General features: G+C 41.2%; 1 protein-coding gene across 1 annotated transcript; it reads right to left on the bottom strand.

The window, feature by feature from the left end:
- Positions 1–766: 766 nt before the first annotated feature.
- LOC306961865 (sorting nexin-1-like) lies at positions 767–21,960 on the bottom strand. Its single transcript, XM_079554798.1, has 15 exons — positions 21,840–21,960; positions 18,347–18,515; positions 15,974–16,107; positions 15,813–15,879; positions 13,718–13,761; positions 13,480–13,621; positions 13,330–13,408; positions 11,800–11,875; positions 10,069–10,182; positions 7,701–7,794; positions 6,593–6,798; positions 5,136–5,279; positions 1,251–1,331; positions 1,111–1,182; positions 767–1,032 (listed from the first exon to the last, which is right to left on the bottom strand). Exons 1-15 carry the CDS (start codon positions 21,957–21,959, stop codon positions 982–984), a joined length of 1,593 nt encoding a protein of 530 aa, XP_079410924.1. The 5' UTR covers position 21,960; the 3' UTR covers positions 767–981.
- Between the last annotated feature and the right edge of the window lie 2,231 nt (positions 21,961–24,191).

Below are 24,191 nucleotides of genomic sequence, written 5' to 3' on the forward strand. Positions count from 1 at the left end.
CAGTTTTAACGTTAGCTGTACTGCTCCACTGGGGGGCGCCATTACTCTCTTCATCTCGTATACGAACTCGTAGCTGTCTTCAGGTTTCCGAGTTTACAAGTTGTAATTACCAGTTCGAGCGGCTTCAAGGCATTTTGCCAAGTGGGAAGTGGTAAATTACCAGTTGCCTGGAACGCACCATAAGGTGAATATAAATACAGACGGCATCTCTGGAATTGCCCATATATGGTCATGTATAGACAGAACAGCTGGTGTCCAAAAGCTCCCCATTTATATATTTTTATTTAACAATAGTATTGCAGCTGCAGCTAAATGGGCTCTTTTCTCCTTTACTTCAGCTCCGTGTGGATTTTCTCGTGTGTTTATAGTAACTTATCCAGGAGCTTCAGCATTTTCATTGTTTTGCTGCAGCGCATTTTGGCTCAATATAAACATGCTGTATGTCTTTAATTTGGATTTTCTAAGGACTTTTTAGTTGCTGGGTTAGTTTTTCAGATGAATAAACCCCTGGGCATAAAACGGCTTCAGGATCGCCAGAACTGTTAGCGGCTAGTTTAGCAACATTAGCATCATTAGCCTGTATCTTGTAAACACTGCAGACTCCACACAGCAGCACAGACTCTGATTTAGGGAGTGTCGTCTGTAATAAAGTCAGCTCTATGTGGAATATTGTATTTCCACTATAGAATTCGATCAGACCTGTGTAATGTGGTTCTGTGGTCACTAGGTGGAGCACATGCACCATTTACATGTTCCGCAGTGTGGCTTCAAATACTGAAAGTTTGCAGTTTTTGTTCTCACAGGGCAGTAGACTATATCGAAAAAGCAATGCATGTTAAAAAATGTGATTAAGAAGGACAGAAGCGTACATGGATGGAAGGTTTCTGTGTGGTTCAAAATGGTCCTCTCAGCTCCACATCAAGAGGTAAAAGTGTTCGAAAAGGCAGTTAAGGTCTTGGAAAGAAGCCTCCAGTCTCACCATTAGGCTATTGCTTTCGCCTCGGGAAGAAACGCCTCCCAGAACTTCACGACCTGCAAAAGGCAAAGGCAGAGGAGAGTGAATTTGTCGATCGTCTAAAACACTACAACACTGAAAGAGTCTGTGTTTACCCTTTGTTCAGACTGCAGCATTGACTCCAAGTATTTGATTATCTGGCTCTTGAAGTCTTTTACTTTCTCCTTCTGCACGGATAAAAGCAAACAGTGAAATCGATCGTTCTTCCCCGTGCGAAGTCACACAGGATCCGTACCTCGAATCTGAGCACCTCCTTCCGCACAGTCATGCCGATCCTGTCGAAATCCCTCTCGTACTGGGTCACTCTGGACTCCCACTGCGCCGAGACATGAAGAGAAACGGTTAATGTGATGCTTTTACTGGGCTGCAGACCTGGACTTAGAACTTAGAACAAAAAGAATGCAGAAATAAAACACATGTGTGACAAAACATGTTGGCAAATTATCACCGTCGCAACATTCTGTGAAATAATATCCACTGTTTTTAATATATTTTTGAGTGTAAAACAGCATATCATTGTGAAATCCATTCATATTATCAAAATAAATACATATTAACTTGATTTTAAAATGTTTTTCTTCCCTTAAAGCAGTGCTAAGTAACTCTTCCCCCTAGAGGCCATAAGCGCAACTGCAGGTGTAGTAGCAAGTTACGATTTTTTAACTTAATTGTCTTGGAGAGTAAATATGATGCTGACAGGAAAGGCGAAGGGACAGAGGGATATTGTTCATCCAATTATACAATGGAAATATATTTTTCACTCAAACTTGGCTGTAAATACTGTTTAAAGCAGGGGTCCTCAAACTACGGCCCGCGGGCCAAATCCGGCCCGCGAGATGATTTAATCCGGCCCCCCACTTGTAGAGCACAAAACCCTGAGTATGTCAAAAAAAAAAAGTAAGTCTCTAGCCCATTCCTGTGCGGAGTTAGGATATTTTAACTAAATAACCAGTTTACTCACTCCAGCCACTAGGGGGCAATTTGAATAAATGAAAAATAATTCCACAGGTGTCCAGCAGAGGGCACTGACATAAGAGATCAGAATAACACATTATAGCCCCGTGGTAAATGAAGCTTATCACCACAGAGTGTGGAGAGAATGAATAATAAAGTACTTTGAGAAACTGTAAGAAGTTATTACTTTGGTCACATTACATAATGTTGTTTTATTTGAAAATAAAAATAAATGGAAATTAAAAGAAAGTGTGAAGACTTGATTACTATTTTTGCAAACCACTACAGTGAAACAAATGTGTGCCTGAATCAAGTGTTGATCTTGTGGATATAGTAGTGGGGACGACTGTGCAGGCGAGTCATCTCTACTTCACAATGAGGCATTTTGGTCTGGGCCATACAATTCTATATTAGAGCCAACCCGGTCCGGCCCCCGATCACAGTCAGGAACAATAATGTGGCCCCCAGAGAAAAAAGTCTGAGGACCCCTGGTTTAAAGTGACGTTAGCCCGCAGTTAGCTTTGCCCATTAGCATGTTAGCTTCTTCTTCATGATTACATTAGTGTGTATTGCTTTCTCCGGTCCGGTGGCAGCCAAGTTGCAAACATGGTTTTCTGGCAAGAGACACCAGGGGGCGATGAAAGACCCTCCAATCATCCCATAAACACTTGTATCACCCCCACAGGGACTACGGGGAGGATTTATTAAGGTAAACGCGTTACTTAGTACTGCTTTAAGGGTTGTAAGGGGCAATAACTTTATACAATGGGGGTCCCGAGTTCTTTACGTGATAATTATTGGGGTTCCAGCAAAAAAAGTTTGGGAACATCTGCACACATTGTGTCTTTAAGAGGAGTGGGCGCGTCCACACACTATATCAATGAATTGGGGGTTCACACCAGTGTTCATTTTGACAACATATTTTATTTTACTTTTAGTCTTTTGACTAAAATGTAATTTAATTTTAGTCAAGATTGAGTCAAAAAAAAACTTTTCAATTTTAGTCTAGTTTTAGTCGACTAAAATGAAGACTAATTTAGTCGACTTATATTTATAATATTCATTATAATCATATTTAATCTTGTTCCTCTGCTTCATGGAGCTGCTCCACATGAACAAAGCTCAGAGCTGAATTTAAATGATCTGAGGCTCTTTCAGACGGTCAACAGAAGTTTGGATGATTTTAGTCTCTCCTTTTCATTTTTATTTAGTCTGATTTTAGTCGACTAAAATATCTGGACATTTTAGTCACAGTTTTAGTCTCATGAGAAACTTTTAATTTAGTTTTAGTCCGATTTTAGTCACAAAAATATCACTTTGACTAAAATTAAGACTAAATATTTTAGTCGACGAAATTAACACTGGTTCACACATAATGAGTAAGAATCGTGAGAGCAGCCACACAACATGAGTCTGTCAAACAGCTGATGCTGCTGTATTATATAATACTGTCTTCTCTCATGCGCAATTTCTCTTCGGTGGAAAAAAACTGACCTCAGAACAGCAAAAATCTGCCACTGTTTCCTGAACTTGTTTATAAGTCTCTCAAATAGAAATTAAATGTCGGCGACACAGAGAAGCGGGACGCATTCCCAAATGATTTAAAGGAATAGGCCACCGTTTTTACATACTAAGATATGTTCTTAGCTCACTTTAGTCGAGTTAATATATCCCCGTCTGGTCTTTGTCCGCGCGCTCTGTCACGCAAACGGAGCACATACGCAGTCTCTCCCACATGTCACATAGCTCCGAAAAAGCTCACGATAGAAGCTACCAAGCTCTTCCACGTGTTCCCTATTTAAATAAAGTTACGTGAAGTGTTTTCATGCGAAGTATATTTACCCAGAAATGTAGCATGTCGATTTTATAAGCAAATAAAAAGGGGGACTATATTGTGAGGCGTAATGATACGAGGAGCACAGCGTCCGCGTAGTAACTCCTAAAGACTTCCCCCGCTCACTTCCGTCAATAACCTTTAGGAGTTACTGCGCGGACGTTTTACTCCTCGTATCATTACGCCTCACAATGTAGTCCCCCTTTTTATTTGCTTATAAAATCGACATGCTACATTTCTGGGTAAATATACTTCGCATGAAAACACTTCACGTAACTTTATTTAAATAGGGAACACGTGGAAGAGCTTGGTAGCTTCTATCGTGAGCTTTTTCGGAGCTATGTGACATGTGGGAGAGGCTGCGTATGTGCTCCGTTTGCGTGACAGAGCGCACGGACAAAGACCAGACGGGGATATATTAACACGTCTAAAGTGAGGTAAGAACATATCTTAGTATGTAAAAACGGTGGCCTATTCCTTTAAAGAGGGGGTGTTCTGCTTTTTTCAGTCACACAGCACCAGTCTATATCACACTACAATGATGACAAACCTTCTGTTGGTCTGTAAATGCAGTAAATTAGAATAACTGCCTTGTATAAAATGTCTCTCTCAAAATGGCTGTAGTGAATGTCTTGAAATAGGCCTCTGTCTCTTTAAGAACCTCTGAGCCTTTAGACACGCCCCCTCCACACGCTGTCTGTGGCATCAGTGGGGAGGGGGTTCTGCTGAGGAGCAGTGGTCGGTTACTCGGCTGGTGACGAAAGCTCGGAGGCGTCTCCAGGAGGTGGGGGCGTTCCTAGGAGGACTCAGGCAAACCTGTCCCTAAAATGGCCGCCATCAGAGTTTTTACAGGTTACTCAAAAATACGTGAATGTGCCAAGGCAACACTTCAGGCATGTTTTTAATGAGGGAATGACATAATAACATGATGTAAAGCTTGAAAAAGTCCATTTTGCAGAATACCCCCCTTTAATAAGGAAAGGAGGTGGATCAGCCTCCAAAATCACCCTTAAAATTCAAACAAGTTTGATTTACTGCAACTGGGGTCTCGTCACGTCTTTTTTTCTGCCGCCCACATTACACTTTTTTTCACTGACCCTTCACACTAAAAGACTTGATTCTCTGTGACCGTCTTCAACTAACTTTAGTCACGACTCGGGACTTGCCTCGACTGGAAATAGCAAAAGTGTTATATTGGCTCCTTTTTTTAGCAGAGCTGCAGCCTGACAACACATTTTGAATTCACAACTAAATGGTATATTTAGAACAGCTCATCTCAAACAGACTCTTTTAATCTGGCCTGGAGCGCCCCCTGTGGCCTGTAAACTGTACCTCTGTGATCTCGTCTTTGGCCTGTTGCAGCTTGTCGGGCTTGTTGGCCCACAGCAGCTTGGCCTCGGCCTCCCTCTTCTTCTGCAGCGTGCTCTGGGCCTCCTGCCAGCGCTGCCACGCTCGGATACGCTGGTCAAAACATCCCTGGAGAAAACAGCACATGACGTTTACTCCTTATGACCCGAGTCACGCTCTGGATCCTGGCCCCGGTTTACCAAGACCGCACGATGGCGGGGAATGAACGGGACTTTCTCTGGCAGATGCAGTGATTGGGATTTTACGATTTTTTTTAATGATTTGTGAAATTAAAGCTTAGAACAAATAAACAAAAGGAAATGAATCAGTTCTAAACCAGATTCTAAACCTTTAAAAGTCATTGTACATTTGGTAGATAAAACAACATTATTTGTACAATGGACAATATTCTCTCCACAGCGAGAAGGGCCCGGTCTCGATTCCCACCTGGACGGGGCCTTTCTGTGTGGAGTTTGCATGTTCTGTTGCTCCCATGTAAAAGAGACTCTAAACACATTGAGAGCCAACAATCCAGACCATTTTCATGATATTTGTAGCACCACAGTGTATTCTATGTTATAGCTATGGACACATGATGTGGCTCGATTACCTGGTACTCGGATTGAAGACTTTAACAGGATGTTTCTCAGTCGTCCTTGGACCGATTTTCACCGTTTAAAAACTCAGAGAAATGTTAAAATCTGAACAGCTTTGATCTTTCCATGGGAAAAGCTCTGCTTTGTCAAACGCTCCAGAAAGCAAGAGAGAAGTGTCGGCTTTACAGCTGTTCACTACACAACACCACGCCCCCTCAGACTAACACCACGCCCCCTCAGACTAACACCACGCCCCCTCAGACTAACACCACGCCCCCTCAGACTAACACCACGCCCCCTCAGACTAACACCACGCCCCCTCAGACTCTTCACTTTACTACGCAGTAATCTTCACTTTACTGTGCGGATGCCAAACTACTCCTGGTATTATTACTCCTTACAATATAGTTTCCCCTTTTATCCGCTTAGAAAATCCACATTGTTTAATTTTGTGTAATTATACTTTGTAGTGGAACACTTCACGTAACCATATTTAAATAGGGAAAACGTGGAAGAGCTTGGTAGCTTCTATCTTGACCTGTTTTGGAGCTATAGAGGAGAGAGGGAGAGGCTAAATGCTAACGCCGTCTGCGCTGTGTTTACGTGATTGAAGGCACGGGGGAAGATCAGACAGGTCCTAAAGAACTCGTCAAAGCTAAGGTAAGAACATATCTCAGTGTGTAAAAACGGTGGTCTATTCCTTTAACTTTCTGCTGCTGCTTTTCCACAATCAGATTGCGAGAAATCAAACTGTAATTATGGCAATATCAAGAAATCTAATTGAAGCTACAGCATGACCCGTTTCAATAGCATTAAAACAAGCCGGGTGAAAGTGAGCGCTCTCACCCGCACGGCCCCGAGCAGCCGGATGTAGTCGGACAGCAGCTCCCCCAGGACAAAGAAGTCGTTGGCTGCCTGCTCCTGGTGCAGCTGCTCCATCTTGTCCTCCACCTCCGCGAGCTGGGACAGGGCGCGGGACAGGGCGGTGTTGTCCTCGGAGTTCCCCAACATGGCCATGCTTTTGGCAAACACCGCCGTGTTCATGCACAGCTCTGCGTGGACAGAGAGAGTCAATAATCTGACGGGGGAGTCGGGTGTGAGACGTATGTGTGACCCAGCAGTAATGAGTTCTGTGGCTCTTAACATTCTCTTATTGTTTTGGCTAAAGTAACGATACAGTTAAACCCTTAACTCCCACCTGAACCGAGCACATTTTCTCCAGTTTGGCTTTACCCCAGTCCAAAAGCTTCTGGAAAAAAGCTGTGAAAATAGCAACAAAACTGAGACGAAAACAATGACGGAAATGTGACAAAAAAGTGAGAAAACATTGAGAAAAAAGTGACGAAAAAATGACAAAAATGTGACAAAAAAATACAAAAAATTACAAAAATGTGACAAAAAATGTGACAAAAAATGACAAAAAATGAGACAAAAATGTGACAAAAAATGACTAAAAATGAGACAAAAATGTGACAAAAAATGACAAAAAATGAGACAAAAAATGAGACAAAAAATATGACAAAAATGTGACAAAAAATAACAAAAAATGAGACAAAAATGTGACAAAAAATATGACAAAAATGTGACAAAAATGTGACAAAAAATAACAAAAAATAACTAAAAATGAGACAAAAATGTGACAAAAAATAACAAAAAATTAGACAAAAATGTGACACAAAATGACTAAAAATGAGACAAAAATGTGACAAAAAAATGACAAAAATGTGACAAAAATGTGACAAAAAAAAAATGAGTTGAATGCCCCCCCCAAAAAAGATGGAAAAAAATCTGATGACGTGAGGAAAAAGATCCATTTAGATGAGTTTTGTAGCTCTTAGCTTTCAAATGAGGCGTTACACTGGCCTACAGGATTTGGGTAAAGCTGAACTGGAGAAAATGCTCTCGGTTCAGGCGGGAGTTAAGAGGTTAATCTGAGGCGAGGGGTGGGACGGACCTTTTCGATGATTGACCAAAGAGTCCACCACCACATGGAGCTTCCTCAGCTGCTGCTCTTCACTCTCCACCTCCTGAAACTTGTCCTCGAACCACTGAGGAAAACGACAGAGAATCATTCAACTATTACACCATTAATAACCCAGTATATGCCATTACAATACTACAGTTTCTAACATGTTTGCACAGGATTCCTCAGAATAGATTTTTTGTATTAAATAAACCTTTTCTGTCATTGAGAATGATTATACTAAGGCTGTTTTTTCTAGGACGATACACTTTTGTTATGATCCGACACATATAACGATACCCAGGGGCCGATCCGATACAGTAAGTAATTAAAACAGCTTAAAATGTGTAAAAGTCATGTGCTAAATTCAAATATATAATTTCACATGCCGCGAGAGGGCACTGCAGGCTAAGCGAGCAGCAGAGAGAAAGTTTGGAGTGAGCGAGAAGTTGAGGTTACCCTTACCGCAATGAAGAAAACAAAAGAACACTAATCACGGGCTAAAAGCTCGAGCCACAGCGAGAGGAACGAGTTCACAAAGGAGAGCTTGAAAAACATGCTGTTGGAAGAGGTTTGTCAACGGTGCAGTGGTTTGTTCTTTATGCTATAGTTTATCTGAGCTGTTTAGGTGACGTTAACATAGATACAGACGGCATCTCGTCATAGAAGGGGGCGTGGCTTCACTGAGGGGGAAAATAGAATCATTTGGGAAACGCACTTTTTCATTCTTTTTAGCCATTTTCTGGTGGAATATCAACTTATTTATCACATAAATAAAGTCAAGAGTAAATCGGGCCCATATGGATATTTTCTCACAGCAGATTGTTCAGTAGAAGTGAAAAAATGGCAGTTGTAGCAAGCGCTAGCTAACCGTTAGCATTAGCCCGACGCTAACATGTAGCATCAGGTTAGCATTCTCCGTTATTTATGTATTTATGGGCTGTTGAACCACTTTGCTCCTCCCCATGTCTTTGTATCATTATTTAGTAGAAACTATATTCATAATTCAGCATTTGTTAAAGTCGTTTTTGAATAATTAGAGAAAATTTGCCTTTGCTCTGCCCAATCCCGTCAGACCTTGGAAGCTCAGCAGGGAAGGGCCTGGTCGGTATTTGGATGGGAGACCGTTTGGGAAACACCAGGAAGCCTAGCGAATGTAGTGAGTGAGTGAGTGGTTGGTGGTGGTCGGAGGGGCCGATGGCGCAGACTGGTTGCCTCGCTTCCGTCAGTCTACCCCAGGGCAGCTGTGGCTACAATAGTAGCTTACCACCACCGGGTATGGAGTGAATGAATAATGCAATGTAAAGCGTCTTTGAGTGTCCAGAAAAGCGCTATATAAAACCGATGCATTATTATTAATTTAGATTTTTTTCAAAATTGTTTTCCCCCTTAACTGTTTTCAAACATGACCATATATGGGTGATTCCGGAGATGCCATCTGTATCTATACCAGACGTCTGTTTAGTTTGTTGTTTATGCATTATGTAGCTAAACCATCGATGTGTTACGTTAACATACGGTACGCCTATTCAGTCTGTTGGTTTTTTCTTCATTGGGCATTTTATGGCTAGTGGCTTATACTCCGGACTGACTTATAGTCCGGAAAACACGGTAATAACCGAGTGAGTATCATGATGTTTAACAGCAGTTTTAGAACTTTATTTGCAGCTTCCATCATCTGATGGGACTTAGAGGGTTAGATGCAAGTTGGCCATTTTATACTCACTACTGCCACCTCAGGTCTTACATGTAACTGCAGCTTCTATATTAAGCTTGTGAATCCTTTCTGAGTGACAGTGCAGGATTTTAGAGGCAGTTGTGGTGAACAGGTCTGAGATCATTCCACACATTAAGACGTGGCTGGAACATGTAGGGGGAGGAAAATACATAGTTTTAACATTTTTAAACTCCGCATAGTTCATTTAACATCTTTGGCCCTTTGAAGAAGAGAGTTGGATGACTCTCGAAACATTGAGCAACTATGTAAAAATGTCCAGTCGCAATGTGTAACTTTCAATGTTTTATATAAAATATTAAAATCCAAATCCACTTACAGTATCTGTCAGAAAAGTCACAATTGGGTGTTTTTTCCAACTACAAACTACATCAAACTAACTCAAACCTGTTCCTAATCCTTCTGTCCTTCTGTCCTGCCTCATTTTGTGTCAGATTCAGAGGATGATGTTGTTTAAAAACGCAGCGACCCCGACTGATAAATGTAATAACTTGAGCCTGTTCCCAACCCTGACCTCAACACTTAGTCACATATTTAGATTCACAATCTGCACAAACACCATGTGGACTGATCCGCCTCAGGCCCCTCCCCTCCAGCTGCCTGCTCTTCCTGTCTGAGCCTCACCGTGTCCGACTCGTTCATCTTGATGGTCATCTTGTTGACGGCGTCTGAGGCCTTGTTGATCATCTTGAGGAAGCCGGCGCCGCTCAGGGCCTGGGTGTTCACGGCTCTGGGGAGCTTCACACAAAACATATTAGACTTTAACAAGCAGCTTCTGGAATGCCCGGGACTCCTGTGCTCCTTTAGCAGCTCAGATTTAAGAGTTACTCAATGGACTGACAGTTTTTTCCAATGTGATGACGAGAAACCACAAAACTGTCCTTCTGAGAGCGGCCTGCAGATGGCGCCAGACCTAACGTAACTAAGCTGATACAAAGACCCGCGCCTGAAACGTGGCTTCAGGGGCAAAACAAATGTGACTAATCCTCTCACTTTGGAGGGACAAAGCGAAATGCAGGGCAAATTCATCAAAAGTTAGCCTAGATCGATTCTACACAGACCCAGCCCCGGGAAACTCCAAGGAAACTCCCGAGTCCGTGTGCACAGAGCGGCCGAGGATCACGGCTCTAAACACGGTCACACCACAGAGAGGATCCCATATCGAATGAGAACCCTCTACCGTATTTTCCGGACAATAAGTCACACTTTTTTTCATAGTTTGGCAGGGGGTGCGTCAAAGACTCCGGAGCAACAACTATGTGATTTTTTTCCTTTTTTTAATTAAAAGATATAATTTCACATGCTTTGCTTACAGATCAAGAAGACCATGTCAGTGAGATTAGCTGATAGACAACGGTCACACCATAATCATTCTGAACATAACGTGAAATACAGATAAAGTACACACACAACTGATTCACTGGTAGGCAGTCACCCTCTCTGCGTAGAGAAGTGCAAGACAAGAATAAAAGGCAACTGTCAACAGAGGTCTGGACTTCACTTTTTCTGTTTCTCTCCACATGCAAGTTCAGCAGGCAAGCTTTTAACATTTTACATAAAACGAAGTAGTGCTTCATCCAAAACGATAAGTGTTCAAATCAAATGAATAAAGACAAACTACAAACCAAAAATCATACAAAAAGGAGACTCAAAGCAAAGGTTTCCCCGGCCACATGGTCCAGCCTAAGATTTTAAAACGGCCGACACAGACCACACCTCCCCTTCGTTCCCACCAGGTGGTACAGGTAAATGTGTATACCGAGTAAATGAATAAACAAAATTAATCTGATGGTTATTGTTAGCTAATGGATATTGCAAATGAAACAAACGAAGCAAAATGACCAAACTATACTTAGTGAGACAAACCCACTTTGTCTCAATCAGCTTATACTGCTTTGAAACAAGGAACAACGGCAATAAAAGCCTTATCCTTGAGACAACTTCTATCTCCTGTGTTTGCTTTGGCTATATCCAAGTAACTGTTCTCAGGTGATACAAAAGAACCAGGTTCTAACACTTTTTTTAAAGAAAACTCCACAGAAAGGCCTCACCCGAGGATTAAATCCGGGACCTTTTAGCTGTGAAGCCTGAGTGCTAACCACTGCACCACCGTGCCGTCCACAGTGAAAGCACCTGGAGGCGCCGCTCCCTTGAAATATTTGACCGTGACGGCGCTTCAAATGTAACAGCGTGGACAGCTGCGGCTAATAGACCAGTGCGGCCTATTTTGTTTAGTTTAGTCTGAGCAGTTTATATTCAGCTCAATAGTCCGAAATTATATCTAAATTATATTACTATAATATTATATAATATATGAAAAACGCTCAAAGTGAAGAGCAAACCTGCAGGACTCACCTCTTCTCGCTCCAGGAACTCGCGCACGTCCGGGTCCTGCAGCAGAGTCGGGTGACACACGACTCTCTGCAGATACCTGAGAGGAAAACGAGGATCTGAAGTGAGTTACAGGGAGGACGGTCATGTGTGTGAAGGCTTTAGACAAACAGCCTCAAAACTGTTCAAATTAGTGTCCTCACATATTAGATTTTCAAAGATCTAAATAATCAAAGCAATTAAATTTATCCTCCAGCCCTTTAGTTTCAAAATCAATTAAACTGTTTTAACACTTCAGGCACAATTTTAGAATACCGTAAATGCTCTAATACAGGCCGGGGCCTTTATTTACTCAAGGGCATCTGGGACCAGGCCTTTATTGGAACCAGGCCACAATTAGAGACAGGCCTTTATTTCTATTTGAGCAAAACGGACGACCAGAAAAACGGAGAAAAACGAGATTTGTGTCCATTTGCACCTAAAATATTAGGTTAATTTATTCATGAACATTTCAAACCCTCTCCCAGCGGCTGGAACATTGACGCCTTTTATTTTGTCGGGACAACAGGAAGTGTTTCGTTGCTGTTAGCGGAGCTTTGACATCAGTGTCACTGCAGGTTTCTGTTTCGTTTTTACCGCGGACCGGATTATTTGTTGTTATCTCGTGTAAAAGGCGAGTTTAGACGGAGCGTTTGTGTTTGTGATCGATCATGAGACTGACCCGAGAGAAGACGAGACGCTCGCGCTGATGGGAGGAGTTATTTTGAGGCGTGGGACTGACCTGCACACGGAGCAGCTGGACGTGCTTTGAAGACGCGATGGAGACTTTATTAAAAGCCTGGAGGGTCACACAACATTTGTTCCTTGCCCTGTTTCTACAAATAGTCACAGGTGGTTTGAAAAGTGGCTAAATCTGTGTCAAAGTTACGCTCGGATCAGCTCCTCCGCAGCGTCCCCCCTCGGCCCGGGTTCCCGTTTGTTACTTCCTGTACGTGAGTTTTCATTTACACCAGTATGAGACAAATTCCTAACATGGGGAATATTTCTACCTCTATAGTTTCTAATAAAAGCCCCGGCCTGTTTTAGAGACCGGCTTTAATTTGCCTCCGGCGGCCGCAAACCCGGCCTCTGTCGGAGACCCGGCCACTAATGGAATACAGGCCAGTATTAGAGAATTTACGGTAATACAATTTCTGATGCCTGTTTTAAAGTCAAGATTTTGTTCACTGTGCACATTTAAACTCTGATCTGCTCTCTCACTGATCTGCTCTCTCACATTTAAACTTCCAGGAATAATAGTATTTGCGAGACGAGTGAACTACGAACAACAAGAAACACATGCATTCGAGAACAGAGTTAGAGGGGGATAGAGGGAGGGGCTAGAGGTTAAACGTCCTGGAGCCGGGTTATTATGTGTTTTGCAAAGGACAATTTATTTCCTGATTAAATGGAGCCACATTATTTCCATTTGCTTTTAACTCTGCCGTCGTAACTTACTGTAGGTCGATCTGCACGTATTACATTGAAATAACTGTCTGGAAATGTTAATCTTGCCTCTCCAAAGCTCCTCTTCTTCTTTCCACAAACTCCACGGATGACGGGTCGTCCATCCCCACTTTGACCTTGGTCATCCCTGGCGGACGCACATTTCACATGTTCACAAACTGGTAAAACTACAGAGCGTGATGAGAGCGAAGCACTGACCGACGACGCTCTTCTCTGGCGGGGGAGGGACGACGCAGCCGTGGAGCGACTGTTTCACTGACAGTTTCTCATAGAGACCGAGGAAATCACTGAAGCGCCTCCGCACAAAGAAGGCCTTACTCTTGAACATGGCCAGAGACGTCTGCGGAGAAACACGGAGACCGTCAAGATTCAAATGTGGAAAACGGCACAAAAAACAATGTGGTTTATGATGTATATGACTGAAGGATTAACGTACTCTTGTAGAAACTTTGTAGGCCATGTATGCATTCATGCCATCGCCTGTGGAAGCAAACACAAAGAATGCGATGCAATGTGAGAATCAATGGCCGCCTGGCTGCTCTGCTTCACGACCACGACACGAGGGGCCGCCATTGCTGTAGTACCTACATTTTGCCGCTAGCTACCCATTGGAAAACACTGCACTTTAGACATGTTAAAAGCGACTTTAAAGCCTGGTTTCTAATTTTCCTAAACTTTCTACAGCTAGAAATCCCTCCTGTGATAACGCTGGGTTAGTTACAATAAAAAAAAAAAAAACAGGCTGGTTTTCGTAAGGTACATCTAAGAAATCTTGCAAAATATTTTTCGGTCTTCTGTTTTTTGGCTCATATCTCAGTCATTACTGGAGGAATCTACATGAAACACCAACTGTCACAAAGTTCATTATCTCCTCTGTCACATATGAACTAATGTACAATTATTTTCTCTGAAGAACGTCAAAAAGTGGTGACAATATGCGAAAACATGAGCGTGATGTTGTCCAATAGAAAGGACTTTCAGACATAAAAATAATATCACAGGTTTGTGAATCCGATCACGATCAGATACTGAAGAGGAAAAACATTTGTCCATTTTCTTTTCTGAGATTTCTTACAAAAACTGCATTTCTCTCATTGCTGGATTGCAGGTTCTAGAATATGATGATGTCACTGGACCCAATGGGGGGAGGAGCCAGTTTTCCCTATAGATACAGACGGCGTCTCGTCATAGAAGGGGGCGTGGCCTCACCGAGGGGGGAAATAGAATCTTTAGAGAAACACAATTTCCCCCTCTTTTTTGCCATTTTCTGGTGGAATATGAACTTATTTATCACATAAATAAGGTCAAGTGTAAATCGGGCCCATATGGATATTTTATCACAGCAGATTGTTCAGTAGAAGTGAAAAAACGGCAGTTGTAGCTAGCGCGAGCTAACCGTTAGCATTAGCCCGATGCTAGCATGTAGCATCAAGTTAGCATTCTCTGTTATTCATGTGTTTATGGGCTGTTGAACCTCTTTGCTCCTCCCCATGTCTTTGTATCATTATTTTGTAGAAACTATATTCATAATTCAGCGTTTGTTAAAGTAGTTTTTGAATAATTAGAAAATGTATATTTTTTCAAAATTGTTTCCCCCTTAACTGTTTTCAAACTTGACCATATATGGGCGATTCCAGAATTCCAGAATTGCCCATATATGGTCAAGTTTAAAAACAGTTCAGGGGGAAAACAATTTTGAAAAAATTTATATTTTCTCTAATTATTCAAAAACTACTTCAACAAACGCTGAATTATGAATATAGTTTCTACAAAATAAAGATACAAAGACATGGGGAGGAGCAAAGTGGTTCAACAGCACATAAATACATGAATAACAGAGAATGCTAACTTGATGCTACATGCTAGCATCGGGCTAATGCTAACGGTTAGCTCGCGCTTGCTACAACTGCCGTTTTTTCACTTCTACTGAACAATCTGCTGTGAGAAAATATCCATATGGGCCCGATTTACACTTGACCTTATTTATGTGATAAATACGTTCATATTCCACCAGAAAATGGCTAAAAAGAGTGAAAATTGTGTTTCTCTAAAGATCCTATTTTCCCCCTCGGTGAGGCCACGCCCCCTTCTATGACGAGATGCCGTCTGTATCTATAGGCCTTTAAAACGCTGTGATCTCACCTGAAACCCAGCGATACAGTTGTATTGGCCCCGCCCTCCACCTGACATTATGACATCATCACATTCTAAATCGTTAACGCCACCTATTAATGAGGGCCGGACTTTCATTGACAGGCCGTTAGCTTGAGAGCTAATGGCGCGGGCGCAGCTACGACCAAACTACGCGCCCCGTGAGGGCCGAGTCCACAGTGAAGATCCCGCCCTTATGCCCTTTTAAGAAAGTCTCTTGATAATCAAACACCCAGTATTGGTATCGGAAGCAAAAAGCTGGATCGGTGCCTCTCTAGTCAAAAATCTACTGAAGAGCTTTTGCAATTAAAGGTCGCTTCACACAATGATGCGTTTCCTTGAACATCGGAAGGTAAACAATTCAACAAATTCTGACTGACCAACTTTCTCTGGACTCGTGACGGAGACGTCCACGTCGAAGCAGTCCTTGGCGTCGTCCTCCTCCAGCTGTAGAGAGAGCAGATCAGTGAGAGAGCAGATCAGTGAGGGCTGACACATGGTGAGAACGTGCAGGTCTGCTGGGTAAGGAGTGGCCTGTGACCTGCTCTAAGGAGGTCTGGTTCATGGCAGCAGGGCCGGGGGTGAAGGAGGGCACGCTCCGAGCTCCGGCTGAGGCAGGACCCGGTTTGTGGGCAGTGCTGCTGGTCTTGTCCGTGGTCAGCTCCACTCGGGCGTCTGGGCCAAAGCAGAACCCAGATTAAAAGTGCAAGGACAATACTTAAAAACAGGGCTGGGTAACGTTAAACGAAATCAGTCCAGTATCGGAAAAAAAAAAAAAAAAAAGGTTTGTGTACTACTAAAAATCTATCAAAAGCAGGTAGGGCTGGGCAATAAATCAAATTAATTCAATTAATTCATTCTTTTAAAAACAGACAATTTGGAAAATGGCTAAATCGTAAAATTGAGTGCGGCCAATTTATCAGCGTTTCAGACGCTCCGTAGTGAAATGTCTCCAGTGGAGAAGCAGCGACTTTCTGACGATCTGCTGCTTCACAAAGGCAGAGTGTCGTGTTTTAAGGCGAGACACTGCAGGTGAACAGGGGAAAACAATAAATGTAGAGATATCAATTTGAAACTTTTGCTGAAATTCACAGATATAAATATGAGAAAAAAATGTATTGCACTTTTTCTGTCATTAGCATTAAAATGGCCAAAATTGCCTATATTTTGGGCAACGGAATCAAAATAATGAATTGAGCCAGATTAAAATGTTTTATTTTATTGACATATTAGTGACTAAGATTTTTTCAGAGGGGATTTTGGATATTTTGTTTAGTTTTTCAATAAACTAATCATCAGTGAAAAAATCTGTAAAAACTCAAATTCCACCTGTTTTTTTGGTTTCAAAGCTGAATAAATCAGGCTAGGAATTAGATATTAAAAAATCCCTCTGAAAAAACCTTCAAAATATTGTTGTGTCTCAGCCTGTAAAGTTTGGAGTCTGTGGGAGCTTCTATAAGGGCTCAGGCTCTGCCCGAGTGCGGCTTCTCTCATTCAGAGAAAACCAGCCCTGAAGTTTTGTAGCGAGTGCTCATGCTCGGCCCGTTCTCCGACTTTTCCGCACCAGCGTCTCGTAGGAGGAAAAACACCATATTTGGGTGAAAGCGTCATCACGGGGCCCCTTAGCAGGACACGTGGATGTAAAATCTGTCAATATTTATGAATGAAAACCCGCTTGAAAGACGGCCTTTCTACTTCCGGGTCGCCCCCACCTCGCAGACAAAACATCATAAACTAAACATCATCATTTTTATATCTGACATGAAAACTAAGATGTAAAGGGAGGAAAATAGATACAAATCTCCACTTCGACCACTGCGTGAAAAATCAATACTTTCACCTGACGTGTCTCGCATTAAGAGTTTTCTTTCCCGCTTTCCTCCATCTGCTCCTGTGTCTTTCTCTCACTCTGCTCTGAGCCGACCATTTAACTCCGCCCCTTTCCCTTGAGTCTCCATGGAGACGGTTCAATCACAGCAGAGGCATGAAAACGATAAAACTAAAACACTTTTGAAAACTCCATGGCTTATTAAGAGGTTTTACTTTTGAGAGCAGACGAGGAGTATCTAAAACAGAAATAACCTTTTTTAAACAGAGGGTTATGTTTTCTTAATGGGGCTAATTGCAGCTAAGATAAGATAAGATAATCCTTTATTGATCTCACAATCGAGAAATTCACTTGTCACAGTCGGCGTTCAAGAAGATCACTCAGAGTTGTGCAAAAACAGACAGGAAAATGTGCAACCAGTTAAATAGAATAAACACGAGGTCTCCCATGTACAACAAGCAAAGCAGAAATACAACAATAGGTGAACAACAACAATAAAAATAGGACAAAAACTAGAACAAGTCATATAAGTAAAATATCTACATTATGAAATATTAATGAGCAGGACTGAGCAGTTTTCTTCATATGAAAGATCAGGAGACTCATGTTTATTTCAAATAAAATCGATTAAAATCGTAATCGTCCAAACTGAGTAAAAAAAAATTGTAGATTTTAACTTTTGGCCATGTCGCCCTAAAAGCAGGAACCAAAAAGAAATATTAAATCTTTATGTCTAAGTTTTGATGCTGTTGTTCATTAAATTTATCAGAAAAAATGGTGAAAGACAAGTTAAAAAAAACAAAAACAAGTGAAAAAGGTGATGGATTAAATAAAATAATAATAAAAAAAAGGGGAAACATTTTGGGGAGATGCGAAAAAGTAAAAAAAAAAAAAAAGCGGAAAAAATTGAAATGTTTATCTTATTTTTAAAATTATGGATAAATTGGTAAAGAAGAAAAATTTACAAGAAAAATTGGGAAAAAATTTGGAAAATTTAGGGAAAAAATGGGGGGATAATAAAAAAGTACTGGTGTAAAAAAAAGCAACAGTGCCCAGAGCCTGCAGTCGGACCCGTCGAGCTCTTACCGGCGAACAGGTCTCCGTCGTCGTCCGAGTGCACTCCGTTGGACTTGGCGTTGGCCTTGGCGTTGGACTTGGCAGTGGGTGCAGGGTCGTTTGCCTCTTCACTGAACAGGTCTGGAGGCTCCTCGCGCTCAGAGTGAGAAACGCCACGACTGACGGCGACAGGTTTACTCTGCAACAGAAACAAACATGAATAAAAACACACATTCACACCTCCACAGATCCACAGAGGGACCGGATCCTTTCATGTGGACACGGGTCACATACTTGGGATTCTTTTTTTACTTCCCGAAACCTTTGGACAGTCAAGCTCCATAACGCTTCCTTCACAATCTAATTTCAGTAATCAATTCATCAGACGATTATTTTTTACGATGAATCGCTCGACTGTGAAAGACTTTTTCCCACATAAAGCTAAAGCGACGGACGTGTCGATGGACTTGAAGTGAATGTTTGCACCACAGCTGAACTTGGTTTGCCAAAAGCTGCACATGAACATAAGAACAAGTCAGGCCATTCCTCATTTGAAAGCTAAGAACCTCCAGAGTTCAGCCACTGAGCTCTAAAGGAACAGGCCACCGTTTGTGCATCCTGAGATATGTTCTTACCTGAGCTTAGACGAGTTGATGTGGACCTGTCTGGTCTATATAACACAATAAATGCCGATAAGACCAGGAGTAGTTCGAAATCCGCGCAGTAATCTTCACTTTACTGTGCGGATGCCAAACTACTCCTGGTATTATTACGCCTTACAATATAGTTCCCCCTTTTATCGCTTAGAAAATCCACATTGTTTAATTTTGTGTAATTATACTTTGTAGTGGAACACTTCACGTAACCATATTTAAATAGAGTAAACGTGGAAGAGCTTGGTAGCTTCTATCTTGACCTGTTTGAGCTATAGTGGAGAGAGGGAGAGGCTAAATGCTAACGCCGTCTGCGCTGTGTTTACGTGACTGAAGGCACGGGGGAAGATCAGACAGGTCCTAAAGAACTCGTCAAAGCTAAGGTAAGAACATATCTCAGCATGTAAAAAGGGTGGCCTATTCCTTTAAGATATGGCGTTTGTGTCCTCGCTTTGGCGACGCTTGTCATACATTTCGTCAGTGTCTCTGAATGTCTTAGGTCAATCTGACCCGTTACACCATTGGGGCATTCCATAATCGTACGATCATTGTGCTGTCTTTGTGTATAAATACTGTGAGCTGTGAACTGTTCTTCAGAGCATCTTGTATCCAGGTACTTGGTGTGTCTCCATATGCATATGTCAAATAAACCTGCACGCTTGATTCATGACAACTTCTCTCCGGTTTTCATTTAATATGGTCTCAATGTTTACCATAACATTCATTAACCGTTGTTGGAAATATCAGATAAACCTTCTTTTATCGTCTCTAATGTCGTTCCTCTTGTTCTGGCACCTTAAACCACAACATGACCACATTTTAGTTGTAGTTTTACACTTACAGTCACAAGTTTTAGTTTAATCTTATTTCTCTGTATCACTTCCTGCCTCCAGATGATGTCACTGATGATGTAAGAAGTTAAAGGGTCTACTGGATAATTGCTCTGAGACGCAAACAAATTATATTCACGACATTTACAATGTACAAAACACTGTACCAAACCGCAATTTTCATCAAAAATACAAAATGTTCATGTAATTTTTTCTTCTGTTCCTATAGCTAGTAATTTGTTAAAGGAACAGGCCACCGTTTTCCCAGACTGAGATATGTTCTCACCTGAGCTTAGACGAGTTGATGCGTACCTGTCTGGTCTTGGCCGTGGAAGAGCTCGGTCGCTTCCAACTTCACCCCCGTTTGGAGCCATAGGAATACATTGGGAGAGGCCAAATGCTAACAACATCTTTGGTCGTTTTGTGTGACTGAGCGCACGCACAAAGACCACGCATCAACTCGTCTAAGCTCAGGTGAGAACATATCTCAGTATGAAAAAACGGTTAAATGTTTTTTTTTTTAGCAAGGACCCTGCATATTTATCCATACGTCTGTAAATATTTGGGATATAAAGCTACTTTTCAACCGCAGCAAACAATACACAACAAGACAAATAACTGGGCATTAACCTGGACATAGTTAATACTGTGTAGCTTTAAGCAGCGTCTTGGATATTAACCCCTTAACTCCCACCTGAACCGAGGACATTTTCTCCAGCTTGGCTTTACCCCAATTCAAAAGCTTCTGGAAAAAAGGTGTGAAAATAGCAACAAAACTGAGATGTAAACAATGACGGAAATGTGACAAAAAAGTGAGAAAACATTGACAAAAAAGTGACGAAAAATTGATGAAAAAGTGGCAAAAATGTCACAAGAAATTGACAAAAATGTGACCAAAAAATGACCAAAAATTGACAAAAATGTGACCAAAAAATGACCAAAAAAGTGACAAAAAAAGACAAAAATGTGACCAAAAAAGTGACAAAAAAAGACAAAAATGTGATAAATATTTGACAAGAAATTACCAAAAAAATGACAAAAATGTGACAAAAAAAATTACCAAAATGTAGCAAAAAAAAGACAAAACTTTGATAAAAATTTGACGAAAAAATGAAAAAAAAAGTGAGAAAAAATGACAGAAATGTGATAAATATTTGACAAAAAAAATTCAAAAAATTTACAAAAAAAGACAAAAAAAAGTGACAAAAAAAGACAAAAATGTGACCAAAAAATGACCAAAAAAGTGACAAAAAGAGACAAAAATGTGATAAATATTTGACAAAAAATGAAAAAAATGTGACAAAAAAATTACCAAAATGTAGCAAAAAAAAAGAAAAAACGTTGATAAAAATTTGACGAAAAAATGACCAAAAAAATACAAAAAATGTGACAAAAAATGACAGAAATGTGATAAATATTTGACAAAAAAAAATACAAAAAATTGACAAAAAATGACAAAAAATGTGATAAAAAATGGCCGAAAAAAAATCACAAAAATATGACAAAAAATGGCGGGAGTTAAGAGGTTAATATTTTTGAACAGGTGGCCCTACATCTTCACCCTCTTGAAGTGGCTTATAAAGGTTAGTGACCCAGTTTGACCCCAGCCTCGACAAAATGAGCCAAAAAGGGAAACGCCAAGTTCTGTCATTGTCAGTGACGTTAAGGCAGCGGCCGTTCAAACGGGTGAGATAAAGTCGCCCGGGTGGAGCCACATCAGCAACAGATAACAACAACAAACTTGAACGGACAGCAGTATCTTCAGCTGCAGACGTGACAAAATCCCACGTCAAAATCCTGGCACGTGACACATAATCTTCAATATAACTTAAACAACCCTTACAGCAACAAACCCTGCTGTCTTTCCCCCTTAAATCAGCCCGGTTTCCCCGAGCAGCCTCCCGGACCGACAGTTATTGCGTCCGCCTGACTGAATGCGTGTCAGCCAGTTCGCATAAAGGAGCTAGCCTTCCCTCGTCACGGGACGCGGGAAAACAACGCGGAAACTCGGTAAATCGGCGGAAAAGCGAGCGGGCATACGTTGCTGACGAAGATGTCCTCTCCCTCGTCGCTGTCTCCGTCCGCCGGGACACTCGCAGCGGCCTCGGGGTCCTCGGATGCGGGGAAAGGAGGAGGACTGCGCTCCGAGCTGGCCGCCATGTTGGTTTGTTGTGAGCGCTGACGTAGGCGGGAGGTCAAAGGGCGGCGGGAGCGGGGAGTAAACTGAGGAGCGCGCCCTGGCGGTGGAGGGTGGTACTGCACAGAGTACATGTAAAGTGTGATTAGTGTAAACTCCCACCTGAACATGTTTTCTCCTGTACTGCAAATCGCCCCAATCTAAAAGCTTTTTCAAAATAGCGACAAAAAACGAGAAGAAAATGAGGATGTAAATTGACAAAAATGACAAGCAGCAAAAAAGGACAAATCCAGCAAAAAAAAGACAAAAATCCATTAAAAAAAAAGACAAAAATCCATCATAAAAAAGAGACAAAAATCCAGCAAAAAAAAAAAGACAAAAATCCAGCAAAAAAAAGGCAAAAATCCAGCAAAAAAACAAAAAAAAATCCAGCAAAAAAAAGGCAAAAATCCAGCAAAAAAAAGACAAAAATCCAGCAAAAAAACGGAAAAATACAGCAAAAAAAGGGAAAAATCCTGCAAAAAAAAGGGAAAAGTCCAGCAAAAAAAATGACAAAAATCCAGCAAAAAAATGGCAAAAATCCAGCAAAAAAAGTAACAAAAAAAGTAACAAAAACACATAAGGGAAATAATAAGTGACGTCAATGGCAAAGAGGAGAGAATGCATTTGGTTTTGGCGAAGAGAGGTTAAAATCTTGAACATCCTCAATTTTATGTTTTTCGAAGGTTTAATATTGTTTTTCTTCTTGCAACATACCACATGCATTGTTGTTCACTCACCCTTGTTTCAATCACTTTATGAATGAATTCAATATTGTTTTTTTCCTTATTGAGACTTATCAAGTCCAGCTCTAGTAAGAAAATAGTATCCGAAATATCCAACCCAATAGTATTTTCCCTCATCTATCTATCTATCTATCTATCTATCTATCTATCTATCTATCTATTAACAATTTCAAAATAAAACTCCAAAGAAGCACTTTACCCACAGCCCAGAGGGACAGAGCTAAACTTTTCCCCAGCTGTTTTGATCTTATTTTCTGATTGTTACGATTATGAAACTGAAACTTAATGCCGTTTTTTTACATCGTTTTATTAACAACAACAAAAAGAGAGAAACAATATGGGGAAAGACAATAAACGTCAACAACATTTTGAATCGATTAAGAATGAGCTTCAATGCCGAATATTCAGATTACAACTTCTTAACCTGTTAACTCCCGCCTGAACCGAGAGGATCTTTTTCCTCACGTCAGATTGTTTTTTTTCCCATCATTTTTTTGTTGGGTATTCATCTCATTTTTGTAACTGTTTTGTCATTTTTTTGGTCAATTTTTTAATCACATTTTTGCCACTTTTTCATCAATTTTTCGTTCTGGAGAAAATGTGCTCGGTTCAGGTGGGAGTTAAGGGGTTGAACATATTTACAGTAACTTCTAAAGCAACAAATGTTTTTTTTTATGAACAAAAAAAGTTATTTGAAAGTGTGTAAAAGCAGAACTTAAAAAGATTGTCAGCGTTAAGTCGATTTGAACAATAGAAATGACTGAATCACAAGGCGGCGAAAACAAAAACGACCTTACTCATGTACGTTTAGAACAAAAATGAAAAACAACGATAAAAGTCAGCACTGAATAACTTTAAAAAGCTGATCAAATGAGGATTGAACACTTGGAAATGTTGAGCGTTTCACTTCAAATCTAGTGAGTGCTCATGTGTTTTGTGAGGGAGGGTTTTCTGGTAAATCTTCTCTTACAAACGGAACACCTGTAGGGTTTCTCCCCAGTGTGTGTTCTTCTGTGTGTCGTGAGGTTAGAAAGGTCTGTAAACTTCATCTGACAGACCTGACAGCTGTAAGGTTTCTCCCCAGTGTGTGTTCTTCTGTGTGTCGTGAGGGTAGAGTGCTGTGTAAACTTCATCTGACAGACCTGACAGCTGTAAGGTTTCTCCCCAGTGTGTGTTCTTTTGTGCGTCGTGAGGGTAGAAAGATGTGTAAACTTCATCTGACAGACCTGGCAGCTGTAAGGTTTCTCCCCTGTGTGTGTTCTTCTATGATTAACTAGATTAGACTTTTGGGTGAATGTTTTCTGGCAGGTTAAACAGTGAAAAGGCTGCTCTCCTGTGTGCACTCTATTATGTCTTGTTAAATGTGATTTTTTGCTAAAGCTCTTGTTACAAACATGACATCGGTGCTTCTTCTTCTTCTCTTCTCCTCCGTCGTCGACCGTAGCGCTCGTCTCTGGTGCAGACTTGTCT

This window comes from Gobius niger (genome assembly GCF_951799975.1).
Source record: "Gobius niger genome assembly, chromosome: 4".
In the NCBI taxonomy this organism is placed as follows: domain Eukaryota; kingdom Metazoa; phylum Chordata; class Actinopteri; order Gobiiformes; family Gobiidae; genus Gobius; species Gobius niger.

Coding starts and splice junctions, on each gene's coding strand:
- LOC306961865 (XM_079554798.1), bottom strand. CDS start 21,959: ATGGCGGCCAGCTCGGAGCGCAGTCCTCCTCCTTTCCCCGCATCCGAG. Junction 15,880..15,973: donor ACCAGACCTCCTTAGAGCAG/GTCACAGGCCAC, acceptor CTCTCTCTACAG/CTGGAGGAGGACGACGCCAA. Junction 1,033..1,110: donor TGCTGCAGTCTGAACAAAGG/GTAAACACAGAC, acceptor TGCCTTTTGCAG/GTCGTGAAGTTCTGGGAGGC.